This window comes from Raphanus sativus, chromosome 4 (assembly GCF_000801105.2).
Source record: "Raphanus sativus cultivar WK10039 chromosome 4, ASM80110v3, whole genome shotgun sequence".
In the NCBI taxonomy this organism is placed as follows: domain Eukaryota; kingdom Viridiplantae; phylum Streptophyta; class Magnoliopsida; order Brassicales; family Brassicaceae; genus Raphanus; species Raphanus sativus.
The window spans coordinates 13,420,710-13,435,715 of record NC_079514.1 but is presented as its reverse complement, the minus strand read 5'-3'; the positions used below and the strand labels follow the sequence as shown (position 1 = coordinate 13,435,715).

The 15,006-nt window shown below is 36.8% G+C and overlaps 3 protein-coding genes, 1 long non-coding RNA gene and 1 pseudogene across 4 annotated transcripts; 4 read left to right on the top strand and 1 right to left on the bottom strand.

Moving 5' to 3' along the window:
- The first annotated feature begins 570 nt into the window (after window positions 1–570).
- LOC108837552 (F-box/FBD/LRR-repeat protein At3g26920-like) lies at window positions 571–2,097 on the top strand. The gene is made up of 4 exons (XM_057007432.1): window positions 571–689; window positions 789–1,330; window positions 1,415–1,549; window positions 1,619–2,097. Exons 2-4 carry the CDS (start codon window positions 1,181–1,183, stop codon window positions 1,961–1,963), a joined length of 630 nt encoding a protein of 209 aa, XP_056863412.1. The 5' UTR covers window positions 571–689; window positions 789–1,180; the 3' UTR covers window positions 1,964–2,097.
- Window positions 2,098–3,273: 1,176 nt separating this feature from the next.
- On the top strand, window positions 3,274–4,897 carry LOC108850338 (F-box/FBD/LRR-repeat protein At3g26920-like; annotated as a pseudogene).
- Window positions 4,898–7,058: 2,161 nt separating this feature from the next.
- On the top strand, window positions 7,059–8,122 carry LOC108852816 (uncharacterized). The gene is made up of 3 exons (XR_001949602.2): window positions 7,059–7,279; window positions 7,357–7,491; window positions 7,581–8,122. It is a non-coding gene; the product is annotated as an uncharacterized LOC108852816 (long non-coding RNA).
- Window positions 8,123–9,718: 1,596 nt separating this feature from the next.
- Window positions 9,719–11,492, top strand: LOC108850337 (F-box/FBD/LRR-repeat protein At3g26920-like). Its single transcript, XM_057009584.1, has 4 exons — window positions 9,719–9,770; window positions 9,855–10,719; window positions 10,819–10,953; window positions 11,023–11,492. Exons 1-4 carry the CDS (start codon window positions 9,760–9,762, stop codon window positions 11,356–11,358), a joined length of 1,347 nt encoding a protein of 448 aa, XP_056865564.1. The 5' UTR covers window positions 9,719–9,759; the 3' UTR covers window positions 11,359–11,492.
- A 6-nt stretch (window positions 11,493–11,498) lies between these two features.
- LOC108848297 (probable protein S-acyltransferase 7) lies at window positions 11,499–14,302 on the bottom strand. Its single transcript, XM_018621619.2, has 5 exons — window positions 13,961–14,302; window positions 13,171–13,356; window positions 12,797–13,093; window positions 12,475–12,708; window positions 11,499–12,399 (listed from the first exon to the last, which is right to left on the bottom strand). The coding sequence occupies exons 1-5, from the start codon at window positions 14,045–14,047 to the stop codon at window positions 11,863–11,865; spliced, it is 1,341 nt and encodes a 446-aa protein (XP_018477121.1). The 5' UTR covers window positions 14,048–14,302; the 3' UTR covers window positions 11,499–11,862.
- Between the last annotated feature and the right edge of the window lie 704 nt (window positions 14,303–15,006).

Sequence of the window (15,006 nt, the reverse complement as noted above, 5' to 3'; positions counted from 1 at the left end):
CGCATTAATATAGATAAATAATAGTGAATTAAAACAAACACTATAAAATAATAAACAATAATATAGGCGGTATACCGGCCATTATAACAGGGTAAATATGATACATATAAACTTTACCGAATTGCAGAGTGATCGTGCTGATAACGTGTTATAAAAAGACTTATAAATTTTATATGTATCGGAAATTTTATAGAAAGAAATTTTATACCCGTAGGAAAAAGATAACACTGATATATGATAAATAAACGAGAGAGAGTTTCTTATAGAAAAGAGGAAGAGAGGTGTGTTTACAATCGAACGAATTCGTTCGTTTATATAGAGAGTAAAAAGAAAAAGTTACTGTGCATGCATAGTGACGTGGGCTCCACATAATAAATATTTACTTCATTTGTCAAAGTTACGGTGCGTATATTTTTGACATTGCTTCTTCTTCTTATGTTTATAACAAAGAGGTAATTAAACTCAAAAACCGGTGTACGTGAGTAGTCACGGACGGTATCCAGGAAAATACCAAACCGAACCGAAGGATGTTCAATTTTGTATCCGGTTAGTACTGGTTTACTTACAAAAGATGCTAGTGAATTATCTCACAAACCAACTCTACCTCCGTCTCCGCCTTTGAAGCCCTAATGTCAGCAGCCGTATAACACTGAGCTTTTTTCTCTCTCCCAATCGGAGATGAAACGGTGGTAATGTTTCTTCTACGTGTTGCTTATTTCTACGGTTTATTAAAGTCTTAGCTCCGAAACTACTCATTGTGATTCCTTTTGTTGTTTGAATTTGATTAGTCGACATGAGGACAGGATCAGTGAGCTTCCGGACGCTCTGCTTCTGCAGATATTGTCTTCGATTCCGACAAAAGATGCTTTCGCCACCAGTGTTTTGTCCAAACGGTGGCGGTCTCTTTGCAAGATGATGCCGAATCTCGAGTTTTGCTACCGTGGCAGTGGTGTCGAGAGGTTTTCAGACAATGTCTGTAGGTGTTTGTTCTCGCATCAGGCTCCTGTTCTTCAGAGTTTGCATCTCCAGATGAATTTTGAAAAGGATTCCACTATGGATATTGGAGTGATGATTGGGGTTGCAGAGGCTCACACTTACTTCTGAAAATGAAAGTGATAATTGTTTTACGGAATATGTGATAAATGCTCCCTCTTTGAAACACCTGGAGATTAATGGAGTAATGGAGGATGACTCTGCTTGTCTGATTGAGAATATGCCTGAGCTTTTGGAGGCACATATTAATGTGTGTGGTGTAATCTATGAGAACGTTCATGGGTCTCTCACTTCAGTCAAACGCCTTTTTTTGGATATTACATCGCCCTTAGACCTGGTAATGTTTATTTTGTAATTTCATTTGCGTTTCTTGTTACTATTACATTCTTTTGTACTAAAATAATGCCTCTTCTATGTGTAGACCAAGTTTCCCACTAATATAATCTTCAAGCAGCTGGTGTATTTGGAGCTACATACATATGAACCAGAGTGGTGGTATCTGTTTATGCTCATGCTCGATAGTTCTCCTAATTTGCAAGTCCTCAAGCTCTTTAGTGTAAGCTTTATTACAAGGTTCATTCTTTCGTAGAATCTTCCAACTTATCAGTTTTGTGGTTGGGTTTAGTATTGGGTTAGGGACGGTCCGGACAGAGATCGTGTGGCCTATGAGAGATGGACGCCACCGAATTATGCTCCTGAATGTTTGTGGAACTGTCTCGAAACATTAGTTTGGGAAAATTACCAAGGGGAAATGGAAGATGAGAAAGAGGTGGCCCAGTACATCCTAAGGAACGCAAGTCGTTTGAAAACAGCTACTTTCTCCAGAACTGACGTTCATCCAGTAAAGAATCTCGAGATGTTCAAGGAATTGGCGAGTGTGGTCAGGGCTTCCAACTCATGCCAGCTTGTGTTCAAAGAAACTGATATCTTACGGAAGTACTACAAGCTTATTACATTTCTAGGTTTATAAGGGTGTTGTATTGTTTTTCAGATGCTGAGTTTTACTATGTAGCCTATGTTTAACCGTTTCCGAAGTAAGAAATTTATTTAGTACCGTAATGTGATACAATTTTTGTGTGTTTGTGATTTGTTTTTTTCTAGCCATAGCTTCTTGCATTTGGAAGAATTGCCTCAGAATGACAGAACATGTAATTATCTTTACTAGATAGAGGCAGTCAAATTTCTGAACCAAGATGTCTGATTTAGACATTTAGTTGAGAATAGCCATGTGATTTCGGTTTTCTGAAACCGAACCAACTGGGTTTTTTTGAAATTAACTGAGTTCCACTTCAATTTAGTTCAGTTATCGGTTTATTTCAGTCTTTAATTTTATTTCTGAAAATAGCCCATATGTTTTTAGTTTTCGATTAAAATTCAGTATAATTTTCATAAAAAGTTATTTTTTTTGGATAAATTCGGGTTTGACGCTTCATTTCGGTTGGTTCGGTTTGATTGATTTGAACAAAAAACGCAAGGATAGTTGAGATCATGAATTGATAAACATAAAAGTTAACAGGTTTTCGAGATATTGCAATCCAATCTATTGAACTGACTTTCATAGTTCTCTTATACTTATATTGCAAGGAATCTCTTGCGCACAAAAAAAGGTCGACATTTGTTTCCTATAAAGCCTAATTCAAAACTAACCTCAAGTGAAACTAGACATTTACACTGTTAATAGCGCAATTAGGTACATCATGTACCGTACATGGCATCTTTTATCCCTGAAAGTAGACGAAGAGTAAGATTAAAGCTAAGTTCAGGATTGTCTTTTTTTTTTTAGTATGATTAGTTGTTTCTTTTGAATCAGACATGTAATTTAATAAGATTAGAAATTAACAGAACAAATCTCCAAAAGAGTACATTTAAAACATCTTCATAAATAAAAGTTTCAATAATTATATATTTATCAATAAATAAAATGATGAATTGATACAGATCCTAAACTTTACTCTAACTCCGACCTTCTAAATACTAAAATTTAGTAGATAAACCTAAACTCAAATATTAGAAAAAATCCATTTATGTTTTAGTAAATGCTATTTTGAAAATTTATCAAGCAATGTTTTTGTCCAATTGTTTTATTCTATTTGAGGGTATGTCTCAATTAAATACCCAGAGAGTTAATTAAATTCAAAGTCGGTTAAAACCGGGTTACATGAATAGTCACGGTTTATCGGAATACAAGACCCAACCGAAGGATGGTTCAATTATTATCCGGTTAGTACTCGTTTAACTTATAAAAGACGCCGGCCAGTGAATCATAACAGACCAGTTCCGCGTCCGTCTCTCTCCCGCTTTTGAAACCCTAATGTGGTTTTCTCTGCCAATTGGAAATGGAACAACGGTATGTGTTTTCTATATGTGCTTCTCTGTATAAAAACGTTTTGTAGATTTTTTCTTAAAATCTTGACTCCTTTTGTTGTTTGAATTTTTGCCTAGTCAAACTTTGAGTAACGAAGACATGATCAGTGAGCTTCCAGACGCTCTGCTTCTGCAGATCTTGTCTTTAATTCCGACAAAAGATGCCGTAGCAACTAGTGTTTTGTCTAAACGATGGAGGTTTCTTTGTAAGATGACGCCGAATCTCAGCTTTTATTGCCGTGGCACCAAAGATATCGTGAGGTTTTCAGATAATGTCTGTAGATGTTTGCTTTCACATGAGGCTCCTGTTCTTCAGAGTTTGCATCTCAAAATGATTTTTATAAATGACTCCGCTATTGATATCGGAGTACTTCTGGGGATTGCGTTCGGACGCCATGTGCGTGAGTTGGAACTCCAAGTTTGCTCTGATGAGCCGTACATGTTTCCTTCAAGCTTGTTCAACTGTGGGACACTCGAGACCTTGAAACTCGATTTTAGTGTCCTTTTAGACGTACCGTTTCCAGTTTGTCTCAAGGCCCTTAGAACTCTACGCCTTTACGCAGTGAGATACAAAGACGCTGGATCTGTTGTTAACCTTCTATCCGGCTGTTCTATTCTTGAAAATCTGGAGGTTATGGTGCACTCGCATCCTGATGTGGAGACTCTCACAATTGATGTGCCATCCTTGCAGAGTCTAACACTTACTTCTGGAAAGGATGAATATGAGTTTTTTTCGTCTTTTGTGATAAATGCTCCTTCTTTGAAATATCTGACCATTAATCAAAGGTTAAAAGATGATGACTCTTCTATTCTGATTGAGAATATGCCTGATCTGGTGGAGGCACATATTAATGCTTGTGGTGTAATCTATGCAAATAACATTCATGGATCTCTCACTTCTGTCAAACGCCTTCCTTTGAAGATTTTTACACCACTGGACCTAGTAATGTTTTATTTTGCAATTTCATTTGAGTTTCTTGTTTTAGTTAAAATTGTTTCTGTACTAAAATACTGCCTCGTCTATGTGTAGACAAAGTTTCCCACTAATAGAATCTTCAACCAGCTGGTGTATTTGGAACTACGTGCATACGAACCAGGGTGGTGGAATCTATTGATGCTCATGCTCGATAGTTCTCCTAATTTGCAAGTCCTCAAGCTCATTAGTGTAAGCGTTATTTTCAAGGTTCCATTCCATCTTTCGTACTAACTGATCAGTTTCTAGTTTTAATGATATATACACTCTGTGTCTCCCCATTGTTGGGTGTAGCATTGCTTTAGGAAGGGAAATATGAGATGGAGTCAACCGAGATATGTTTCTGAATGTTTGGTGAACCGTCTCGAGACATTAGTTTGAAAAAATTACAAAGGGGAAATAGAAGATGAGAGACAGGCGGCCCAGTACATCCTAATGAATGCAAGTCGTTTGAAAACAGCAGCCTTCTCCAAAACAGACATTAATCCGAAGCAGAGACTCGAGAGGTTAAAGGAACTGGAGAGTGTGGTCAGGGCTTCCAACTCATGCCAGCTTGTGTTCAAATAAACTCTGATGTCACATGGGAGTCCTACAAACTTACTATATTACTCGGTTTATAAGGGTTTTCTATTGCTGGCGGCTTGTCGCTCTGTTCAACAGTTCCAGAATTATGAACCTTAGCAAGTATTGTTAAGTTGATGCATTTTGTTTGTGATTTGTTTTTGTCTAAGCTGTAGCTTGATCCTGTCTGGAAGAATAGCTTCACAAAACCGATTTGATGAATGGCAGAACATGTATTATGTTTATTAGGTATGCTAAAAAAAGCAGAAAGATTGTCAAAATTTCTGACCCAAGATCTCAACATATACATATATGATAACCGTTTCTCAAGATGTTGCATTCCATTTCATTGAAGTTTTTTGTTGGAATTTGTGACAAGAGTCACCAGAAATGGATTTGATGAGTAAGAAGAAACTAAGAATGGTAAAAAACCACAAAGATGTCAACTATCTACTAGACCGAAGATCTCTGTCACGATTTGGTTGAGAAAACGAACATAATCACCACAAAGATGTCACAGTTTGCGACCAGTACATGTAAACTAACATACTTTGTGTTAGTGTTGTGGATTCAACACAAAGATTCCTGAACTCTTTTTTAACAGAAGTTTCTCAGGAGGTAATGGTGGAGGGGTTAGGTTATTCTTGACATTGATAACCCTTCTTCTCATTTTCATTCCAACTGCTTCTTGCTTCCTCCCTTTCTGCTCCTTGACAAAGAACATAAAGGTTACATATAGACAGATTTTGGAGTTCATTTTTATTTACTACTTTCGGACAACACCACGATCTAAACCTAAGCAGTTGGGTTAACTTTTTCTCTCTAAACCTTCAATGAACAACTACAAAAATGTTCTGTCTTCTGATCCACATGTCTTTGATAATTCAATGTCAGCTTCGTGATGATAACAGAGAAACCTTATTGTTTATTTATTTATTTATTTTGTTTTATTTTACCCATAAGCATATATATATATCAAGTGTTTGAAGTGAACACAGCTAAGAAAGGAAACAAGTAAAACAACACATCAATCCAACCTTTTTTGCTTACCACAGCCAACACAGACACTTTCCACACTAAAAGAGGAGGTCTTTTCCTCCACAAGCTTGCATAAACTGATTTTTAAAACTGAATAATCCAAAATGAAAAAAAGCATTTGCGTAAAAATTTTCCTAACTTATCAGTTTTGTGTACCTCCATGCTGTGTTTAGTATTGGGGTGGGGACGGAGATCGTGCGGCCTATAAGAGATGGACGCAACCTAATTATGTTCCCGAATGGCTGAATGTTTGTTGAACTGTCTCGAGACATTAGTTTGGAATAATTACGAAGGGGAAATCGGAGATGAGAAAGAGCTGGCCCATTACATCTTAAGGAATGCATGTCGTTTGAAAACAGCAACTTTCTCCAGAACAGACATTCATCCAGAAAAGAATCTCGAGATGTTCAAGGAATTGGCTAGTGTGGTCAGGGTTTAGAACTCATGCCAGCTCGCTTGTGTTCAAAGAAACTGATATCACATGGAGGTCCTACAAACTTATTACATCACTCGGTTTATAAGGGTGTTGTATTGTTTTTCAGATGTTGAGTTGCAGTATGGAGTTATTTTTAACCGTTTCAGAATTAAGAGCTTTATTTAGTATGTAAAGGTGATACGATTTTTCGTTTTGTGATTTGTTTTTATCTAGCCATAGCTTCTTGCATATGGAAGTATTGCTTCAGAATGACAGAACATGTAATTATGTTTACAGGGTATGTTGAAAAACAGAGAGGCCGTCAAAATTTTGCAATCCTGTCCCAAGCATTTTAAATATTTTTTTTATAAAAAATGCATTAGTTAATTTCATAATTAGTAATTAACTAAAAAATTATCATAAAACAGAGAAAATAATGTGTATAAAACAAATCACTGTATGTTAATCATGACGAATAAGCGTAAACAATAAGGTTATAGAATTATACAAATATATAATTTTAAATGTAAATCAAATATTTAAAACATTAGTGATGATACCAAAATTAAACATTTATGAAATGAAAAAAAATATTTGCACATATGTGCGGGTTCAAACTCTTCTCTAGTACTATTTTGGAAAAAAAAATTCTTACGCTAAATTTTGGACAAAATGTTTTTTATTCTTTTTTTTGTTAACAAATGTTGTTCTATAGTATTTGATTGTTTTTTGACTTATGTGATAAATGCTCCTTCTTTGAAACACCTGGATATTGTTGGGCTAACAGAAGATGACTCTTGTCTGATTGAGAATACACCTGAGCTGGTGGAGGCAAATATTACTGATGTGTCTAGTGTTATCTATGAGAAAATTCTTGGATCTCTCACTTCAGTAAAAAAAGCCTTTCTTTGGAGATTGCATCACCCTTGGACCTGGTAATGTTTTATTTTTTCAATTTCATTTGAGAACATTGTGTGTGTACTAAAATACTCCCACATCTATTTTTGTGTAGGCCAAGTTTCCCACTGATAGAATCTTCAACCAGCTGGTGTCTTTGGAGATACATACAGATGAACCAGAGTGGTGGAATCTATTTACGCTCATGCTCCATAGTTCTCCTAATTTGCAAGTCCTCAAGCTCATTAATGTAAGCGTTATTTTCTAGGTTCCATCTTTCGTTATATATTCCAAGTTTCAAGGTTCAATGATGATATATACACATTGTGTTGGGTTTAGAAATGGTGTACGGAGCAAGATCAACTCCTTGCTTGTAAGAGATGGAGTCAACCGAGATATGTTCCTGAATGTTTGGTGAACCGTCTCGAGACATTAGTTTGGAAAAATTACAAAGGGGAAATAGAAGATGAGAAAGAGGTGGCCCAATACATCCTAAGGAATGCAAGTCTTTTGAAAACAGCAACTTTCTCCAGAAGAGATATTCATCCAGACAAGAATCTCGAGATGTTCAAGGAATTGGCGAGTGTGGTCAGGGCTTCGAACTCATGCCAGCTTGTGTTCAAATAAACTGTGATATCACATGGAAGTCCTACAAGCTTATTATATTACTCGGCTTATAAAGAGTTTGTATTGGTTTTCATATGTTGACTTATAGTATGGCTAACCGTTTTAGAATTATGAACTTGGTAAGTACGGTTAAGGTGATACAATTTTTTGTTTGTGATTTGTTTTTTTTTAATCTAGCCGTAGATTGTTGTATTTGGAATGATTGATGAATGGCAGAACATATATTATGTATAATAGTTATGGTAAAAGAAAAACAAGAGGATGTCAAAAAATGAATTGTTTTTTTTTAACACAAACTTAATGAGCTTGAGTTTTTTTTGCAAGTCCTCAAGCTCATGATTTTTTTGAGCACAAACTTGATAATCTAAAGGGAAGTGAATAACATGAACATGAGTATAGCTTCACTTTGATGTTTCTCCAGTGGGATACACTCAGATTGATTGAAAAGAAAAACATGAATATGGGCATCACTTTGACGTTTTTCAAGTGGATGGTGATTTGAAAAATAAGATTGCAGAGACTTAGAATAAAGATGATTAGCAAGCTTTTTATTGTTATTTTGAGCGTGCATCTAAAATATCTTGTGAAAACTAAAAAAAGAGCTTCATATACACCGGTAAATAGTAAATAATACTTTGATAGTGTTGGTTGCTTAAGGACTTCAACATCATTTCCAGGGAGAGTCTGCAATGAAGCTCTACATTCTTTTTCACATTCCCATTTTTCCTATATAAAACTTAGATCAAATTGAAATCATTACTTCGCATGTTTTCCTAAGAAAACCTAAGGCATTTATTTATATATAAAGGGTCCCATATATAAATGAAAAAGTTTGTAGAAGCACAATTACCACATAGCAGAACAAACCAACTGCAGGGGCTGTTGGAAGCCTGTTGGAAAATCTTCCAGCAGCTAGCCAATCCTGGTCTGTGGAAAGGCTCTTGCAAGCCAACCAGCAATATATAAAACGTGAGCAAACTACATTGTCTGTTATTGTTTTCGAAGAACCAAGAGAACATCAGCATTAGCATGCAGTTTTTAGGCTAGCGCACCGCATACAATAAAACTATTGAAAGCAGAGATAGTAAGTCTAGAAGTTTCCATTTTCAAACGATGAGATCTGCTACCTTCCCACTAAACATTGCATCAAACATCCCCCTGAAAGTCATGATAGAAACGTTGCCTAATGAAGTAGTAAAAAAGAGACAAATGCAGCAAAAATATAAAGGTTAAGCTATACCTTGAGTGAACAAGAATCATGAAAAAGTCAAATCTGTTAACAAAAGAAAGTAGGTAAATTATTAAACCATATCAAAGGTATGAAACTAATTAAACTAAAATAAGTCACCAAAATCTCTAGAACTGAAACCAAAACCAATATCCGTAGAGCAAACCTCGCTCATAAATCCCAAAATCAAAAACAAAAACCCAAAGAAAAAGACGAAGAAGCAAAATCTCCATCTGTTTCTCTCCACCGTTTTCTCTGACGTCACTCGATGCTTTCTCAAAACTTTTCTAGAGCCTTGGTGTTGGTGGTATGAAAGGCAACCTGTACGTGGAGAGCATCACTTATATAGAGTATGGGGATAAACTGAATACAGGCTCTGCATGTAGCTGTTACGGTATTCAATGGGTCAATTAGTGATGCATAGAGTAGGGGAGGTGATGTGTCAATTTGATTGGCTATAAATTTTAATTATAATTTTTTTTTGCAATATATAAATATACTAACTAAAAATTATTTATATTTTTAGTCAAATCATGAGTTAAAACCCGTTAAAAGATTGGGGTTAATCATGCCCTTGATACTGGTTTACTTATACCCTCCGTCTTTGAAGCCCTAATGTCAGCAGCCTAATAACACTGAGCCTTTTTTCTCTGCCTATCGGAGATGAAACGATGGTATATATGTTTCTTAACCGTTCCGTAGTTTTCGTAATCCTTAACCAACTCGTAATTCTTTTTGTTGTTTGAATTTTTTCCTAGTCAAACTTTGAGTAACGGAGACATGATCAGTGAGCTTCCGGACGCTCTGCTTCTGCAGATATTGTCTTCGATTCCGACAAAAGATGCTTTCGCCACTAGTGTATTGTCCAAACGGTGGCGGTCTCTTTGTAAGATGATGCCGAATCTCGAGTTTTGTTACCGTGGCACCAAAGGTATCGTGAGGTTTTCAGATAATGTATGTAGGTGTTTGCTCTCTCATCAGGCTCCTGTTCTTCAGAGTTTGCATCTCGAGATGAATTTTGTAACTGATTTTAGTGTGGAAACCGGAGTGATGATTGGGGTTGCGTTTGGACTCCGTGTGCGTGAGTTGAAACTCGAAGTTTACGCTGGTGATGAGCCGTATAGGTTTCCTACAAGCTTGCTCAACTGTGCGACACTTGAGACCTTGAAACTCGATTATTGTATCCTTTTAGACGTCCCGTTTCCGGTTTGCCTCAAGTCCCTTAGAACTCTACGCCTTCACCAAGTGAGATTCCAAGACGATGAATCTGTTGTTAACCTTTTATCGGGGTGCTCTAGTCTCGAAAATCTGGAGGTTATGCGGCATTATTCACTCTCTGATGTGAAGACTTTCACTATTGATGTGCCTTCTTTGCAGAGGCTAACACTTGATTCTCAAGATGAATGTGATAATAGGTTTACGGAATATGTGATAAATACTCCTCGTTTGAAACACCTGGAGATTAACGGAGTAATGGACGATCACTCTGCTTGTCTGATTGAGAATATGCCTGATCTGGTGGAGGCATATATTAATGTGTGTGGTGTAATCTATGAGAACGTTCATGGGTCTCTCACTTCAGTCAAACGCCTTTCTCTGAAGATCGCATCACCCTTGGACCTGGTAATGTTTGTTTATTTTGCAATTTCATTTGCTTACTATTATTATTACATTTTTTTTTCTTTTGTACTAAAATACTGCCGGGCCTCTTCCATGTGTAAGACCAAGTTTCCCAATAATAGAATCTTTAAGCAGCTGGTGTATTTGGAGCTACATACATATAAACCAGAGTGGTGGTATCTGCTTATGTTCATGCTCGATAGTTCTCCTAATTTGCAAGTCCTCGAGCTCTTTAGTGTAAGCATTATTTACAAGTTTTCCATCTTTCGTATTTTTATTTCCCAACTGATATCAGTTTGTGTTTAGTATTGGGTTAGGGACGGTCTGGACAGAGATCGTGTGGCCTATAAGAGATGGACGCCACCAAATTATGCTCCTGAATGTTTGTTGAACTGTCTCGAAACATTATTTTGGGAAAATTACCAAGGGGAAATGGAAGGTGCGAAAGAGGTGGCCCAGTACATCCTAAGGAACGCAAGTCGTTTGAAAACAGCTACTTTCTCCAGAACTGACGTTCTAACAGTAAAGAATCTCGAGATGTTCAAGGAACTGGCGAGTGTGGTCAGGGCTTCCAACTCATGCCAGCTTGTGCTCAAAGAAACTGATGTCACATGGGAGTCCTACAAGCTTACTACGTTGTGATTTAGTTGAGGGCATTAGTTCATAACTTCATATATGTTAACCGTTTCTCAAGATGTTGCATTCCCTTCCATTGAAATCTTTTGTTGGAATTTGTGACAAGAGTCACCAGAAATGGATTTGATGAGTAAGAAGAAACTAAGAATGTTAAAAAAAAAACTTATTATTATTTATTTCTGTTTTACCTTGCAACATATATACCTGGTCAAGTGTTTGAAATGAACACAGGTAAGAAAAGAAACAAGTAAAACAACACATCAACCCAACCTTTTTGCTTACCACAACAAAGCCAACACCAACCCAACACAAACACTTTCCACACTAAAAGAAGAGCTTCTTTTCTTTTCCTCCACAAGCTTGCATAAACTGATTTTTTAAAGCAAGAATAAATAATCCAAAAGAAAAAGAAAAAAAAAACACCATTCCGATTCCCTCTAAACCTGTATTTACCATACTGAACACGTCGGCTCAGTTCTTTCTTCCTTCCCAATTAAACCGTGTTTCCGACTATGTATGCCGGTTCTCAGTCACTAAACCACTTCCACCGCTGCTTCCTCCACGGTTCTGGTTTTGCTCTCCTCCTACTCTGCCTGCTAAGGCCATAACTTCTGGCGATATGTCCCAGCTCCCGCTTCTCCTTCCCCAGCTTGCGCGCCTTGTGTGCACACCAGGCCTATCCCTCTGCTCATCAACTGTTGTCCTAACGTCAGGAGATAGCTCGCCTAACTCACCATCCTTCACATGCAACCGCTCATTGTTACCATGTTTCCCATCACCATGCTCTGACATTGCTGGACCCATGTCTGCCCAAACAGCTTTCCTCCCCATCTCAATATCATCGTTGGCTTTACCCATGTTCGGACTCATGAAACCGCCCGCAACAGATCTAGGAGGCAATGGAGGTTCACGATGGACCAAGGCTCTAAAGTCATTCTTCGAAGGAGGGATTGAAGAACAAAACGTTGCTTTGAAGTTATTAACCACTCCCTTGTTGTGTGGGTTGCTTCTCCTATCATATCTGTATCTAAAATTCTCATATGTAGTCTGCCAAGGACAAATGAAAATAATCAACGGTTACTCATTGATTTATAAAAAACGATGATGATGTAGCAGTGTTACCTGGTTTGTGCTGATGAGATATAGATGGAATGCTGTTAAGCCACCAACAAACCACATCGTTATGAACGTGTAGATTATCAGAACAATGGAGGCAGGAGTTTTGAGCATTGCCTTCCAGATAGTTGTATGCTCTGATTCAGTGATCTTCCTTATATACACCCAGCAGAAGGCGTGAACGTATATACAGAGAAGGGTCGTGGAGAAGACAAACATGAAGAAGAATCTGTAGTTCCTCTGCAACAAACAACCATGAGAGACTATATGAGATTTTTTAAGCTAAAAAGTATGGTTTTATGAGAATAGTTGTTGGATTGTGACTTACCAGACCGATACATTGGCCAACCCAAGGGCAGTGATGGTCAAACTTTTCAACGCAGTTGTTGCAAATGGAGCAATGGGAACAGCGAGGAGGCCTATAGAGCATGCAAGTGTCGCAGTACTTGACCTTGAATGTGATTCCGTTAACCTCTACTTCCTTAATGCGAGGCAGTCGCAACTGAGGGGTCTGGCCAGCTCCTGCGTCCATGTTGGGGTCGAGTGCTTCAGGCTCTGGAGGATGAGCGTTTCTAGGGATGATTCCTGGATCTTTTCCGGATGTAACCAGCAGAAGAAGTAAATCCTGTGGATACAAAACGACCATTTCCTCGGTCATTAGAACATGTGCCTCATAAAGTGCAACACAAACTAAATACTTACATAAATGGTGAAGACGATGGCAACAGCTAGTATAGATACTCCCCAGCAGCTATCAGAGAAGTCATCCATTAGCTTCCTCGCGACAAAGATGCAGAAAATTGTAACAGGAACAGCAATGAGACATATTGTCAGCGCCAGTGATCTCACGTCTGGCCCGAATACAAATCTTCCCTGAAGAAAGAATATCTGAAAAAGAAAAAAACAGGAAAAAACAATCAAAGTTTAGAGAAAGCAATAAAGTATGTCTCAATAATAAGAATCAACTCAGAAGAAACATGCCAGCAGTGAGTGATAAACCACCAGCTAGAAGTAGTGTTTGATATCTACAAGAGAAGAAGCCAGGAATGGTAACAAGTTTATGGTATCAATAACAATACTGAAGATGACATTCAACAATTACTGATAGTCTTTAGCTAATGTTGTGAATGCAGATGGGAAGGGTATTCAGATTTTTTTTTTCCTTTTGAAAAATCACTATAAATAGGGATAATATAATCTCCAATACCAAAACCTGTTTAGCATTAATCATTGAGCTATTTGGTAATCATATTAGATAAAAGTCAAAAGTGGATTTAAATAATCCAAAGGGTAGATAAGCTTCTAAAGCTTATACCACCACACTGAACTGAAAGTCAACATCAAAACCTAGGATTCCTTGCAAGAAACAAAGTTCCACTACTGAATTTGGTTGAAATTAGGACAGAGCTAATCCAGAGGGGAGAGTGATTAAGCAGAGTAGCTCAAGAACAAGAAGAAACCATATAATAAAGATGAGAAAGAGGGAACTAACATTGCTGCCTTTCCAAGTTTGGTAAACCCTTAAATCACCAGCGTCGGATGCCGAACCAGATCGTTCAGGCGGAGGCACTACATACATCTCTCCTCTACCTCAATCCTTTTCTTATCTCTCGACCGCGTCACCAATAGCTCTGAGCTTCAACGCCGTTTTTTTCTCCACAAGTCATATAAAAAACAAGAAGAAGAATATAGGGATGGATAGTCTCTGGCAAATGAATCTTCAGAGTCCGGCCAAGTAAGCCGACAAAGGGCAATAGTAAGCCAGCTAAAAAGAAGGGCTTTTTTTTGCTTCTTCTTCCAGCAATGCTAATGGTGCGTGAAACTGTGTGTGTGTGACTGTTAGCTACTCTCACCGTCCCTTTCTTTCTTTTGACAGCCTAAATTGGACATTAACTAAGACTAGCTGACCTGTCACTGCATGATTGGTTTGTGTAAAGAAACCTCTTAAGAATAAAATGTTTTTTTTTTATCTTTTAAATCTCGAGAGAAAAAGGTGGAAAGTAAAAAATGATGACAGCCAATATATGCCAGTTATGCAACTATTTCATTTTCATATAGTATGCAAATGGGTTATGCAGAGTTAAGGTGGAACGTTTGTATTATAAAATGTTTTATTTATTTTTCATATATTTAGTTTACTATAATATCTTTCAATTACAGCAAAAAATCTATAAATTATATTTTACTTATATTATATGATTTCTAAAATACAATCACACAATTTTTAAACTGATTATTTTAAAGATATATTAAAAATAAAAAATTAACAATACACTACTTTTTGATCAAATAATTACAAAATATTTTAAAATAACATAATATATTTTACCATTTTTTAATATTAAATTTACTTTTAATTTTGTGTTTTATGTTTATGGAATTTTATAGCCATAAATATTTAGTTATTTTATAAATTATTTTGAATTTATAAATATTTAATTATTATAAATATTGATATGTGTTTATGAGCTTCCAAAATTTTGTTAGTTACTTATGTATGTATTTTCTATTGATCATCGCTTTATTTTTTAATATAAA

Excerpts from the sequence above, each read along its gene's own strand:
- LOC108837552 (XM_057007432.1), top strand. The coding sequence starts at position 1,181 with ATGGAGGATGACTCTGCTTGTCTGATTGAGAATATGCCTGAGCTTTTG. Across the intron at positions 1,331-1,414 it reads TTACATCGCCCTTAGACCTG|ACCAAGTTTCCCACTAATAT; the intron begins GTAATGTTTATT and ends TTCTATGTGTAG. Across the intron at positions 1,550-1,618 it reads AAGTCCTCAAGCTCTTTAGT|TATTGGGTTAGGGACGGTCC; the intron begins GTAAGCTTTATT and ends GGTTGGGTTTAG.
- LOC108850337 (XM_057009584.1), top strand. Across the intron at positions 10,720-10,818 it reads TCGCATCACCCTTGGACCTG|ACCAAGTTTCCCAATAATAG; the intron begins GTAATGTTTGTT and ends TCCATGTGTAAG. Across the intron at positions 10,954-11,022 it reads AAGTCCTCGAGCTCTTTAGT|TATTGGGTTAGGGACGGTCT; the intron begins GTAAGCATTATT and ends GTTTGTGTTTAG.
- LOC108848297 (XM_018621619.2), bottom strand. The coding sequence starts at position 14,047 with ATGTATGTAGTGCCTCCGCCTGAACGATCTGGTTCGGCATCCGACGCT. Across the intron at positions 12,709-12,796 it reads TTGGCCAATGTATCGGTCTG|AGGAACTACAGATTCTTCTT; the intron begins GTAAGTCACAAT and ends TGTTTGTTGCAG. Across the intron at positions 12,400-12,474 it reads ATCTCATCAGCACAAACCAG|ACTACATATGAGAATTTTAG; the intron begins GTAACACTGCTA and ends TGTCCTTGGCAG.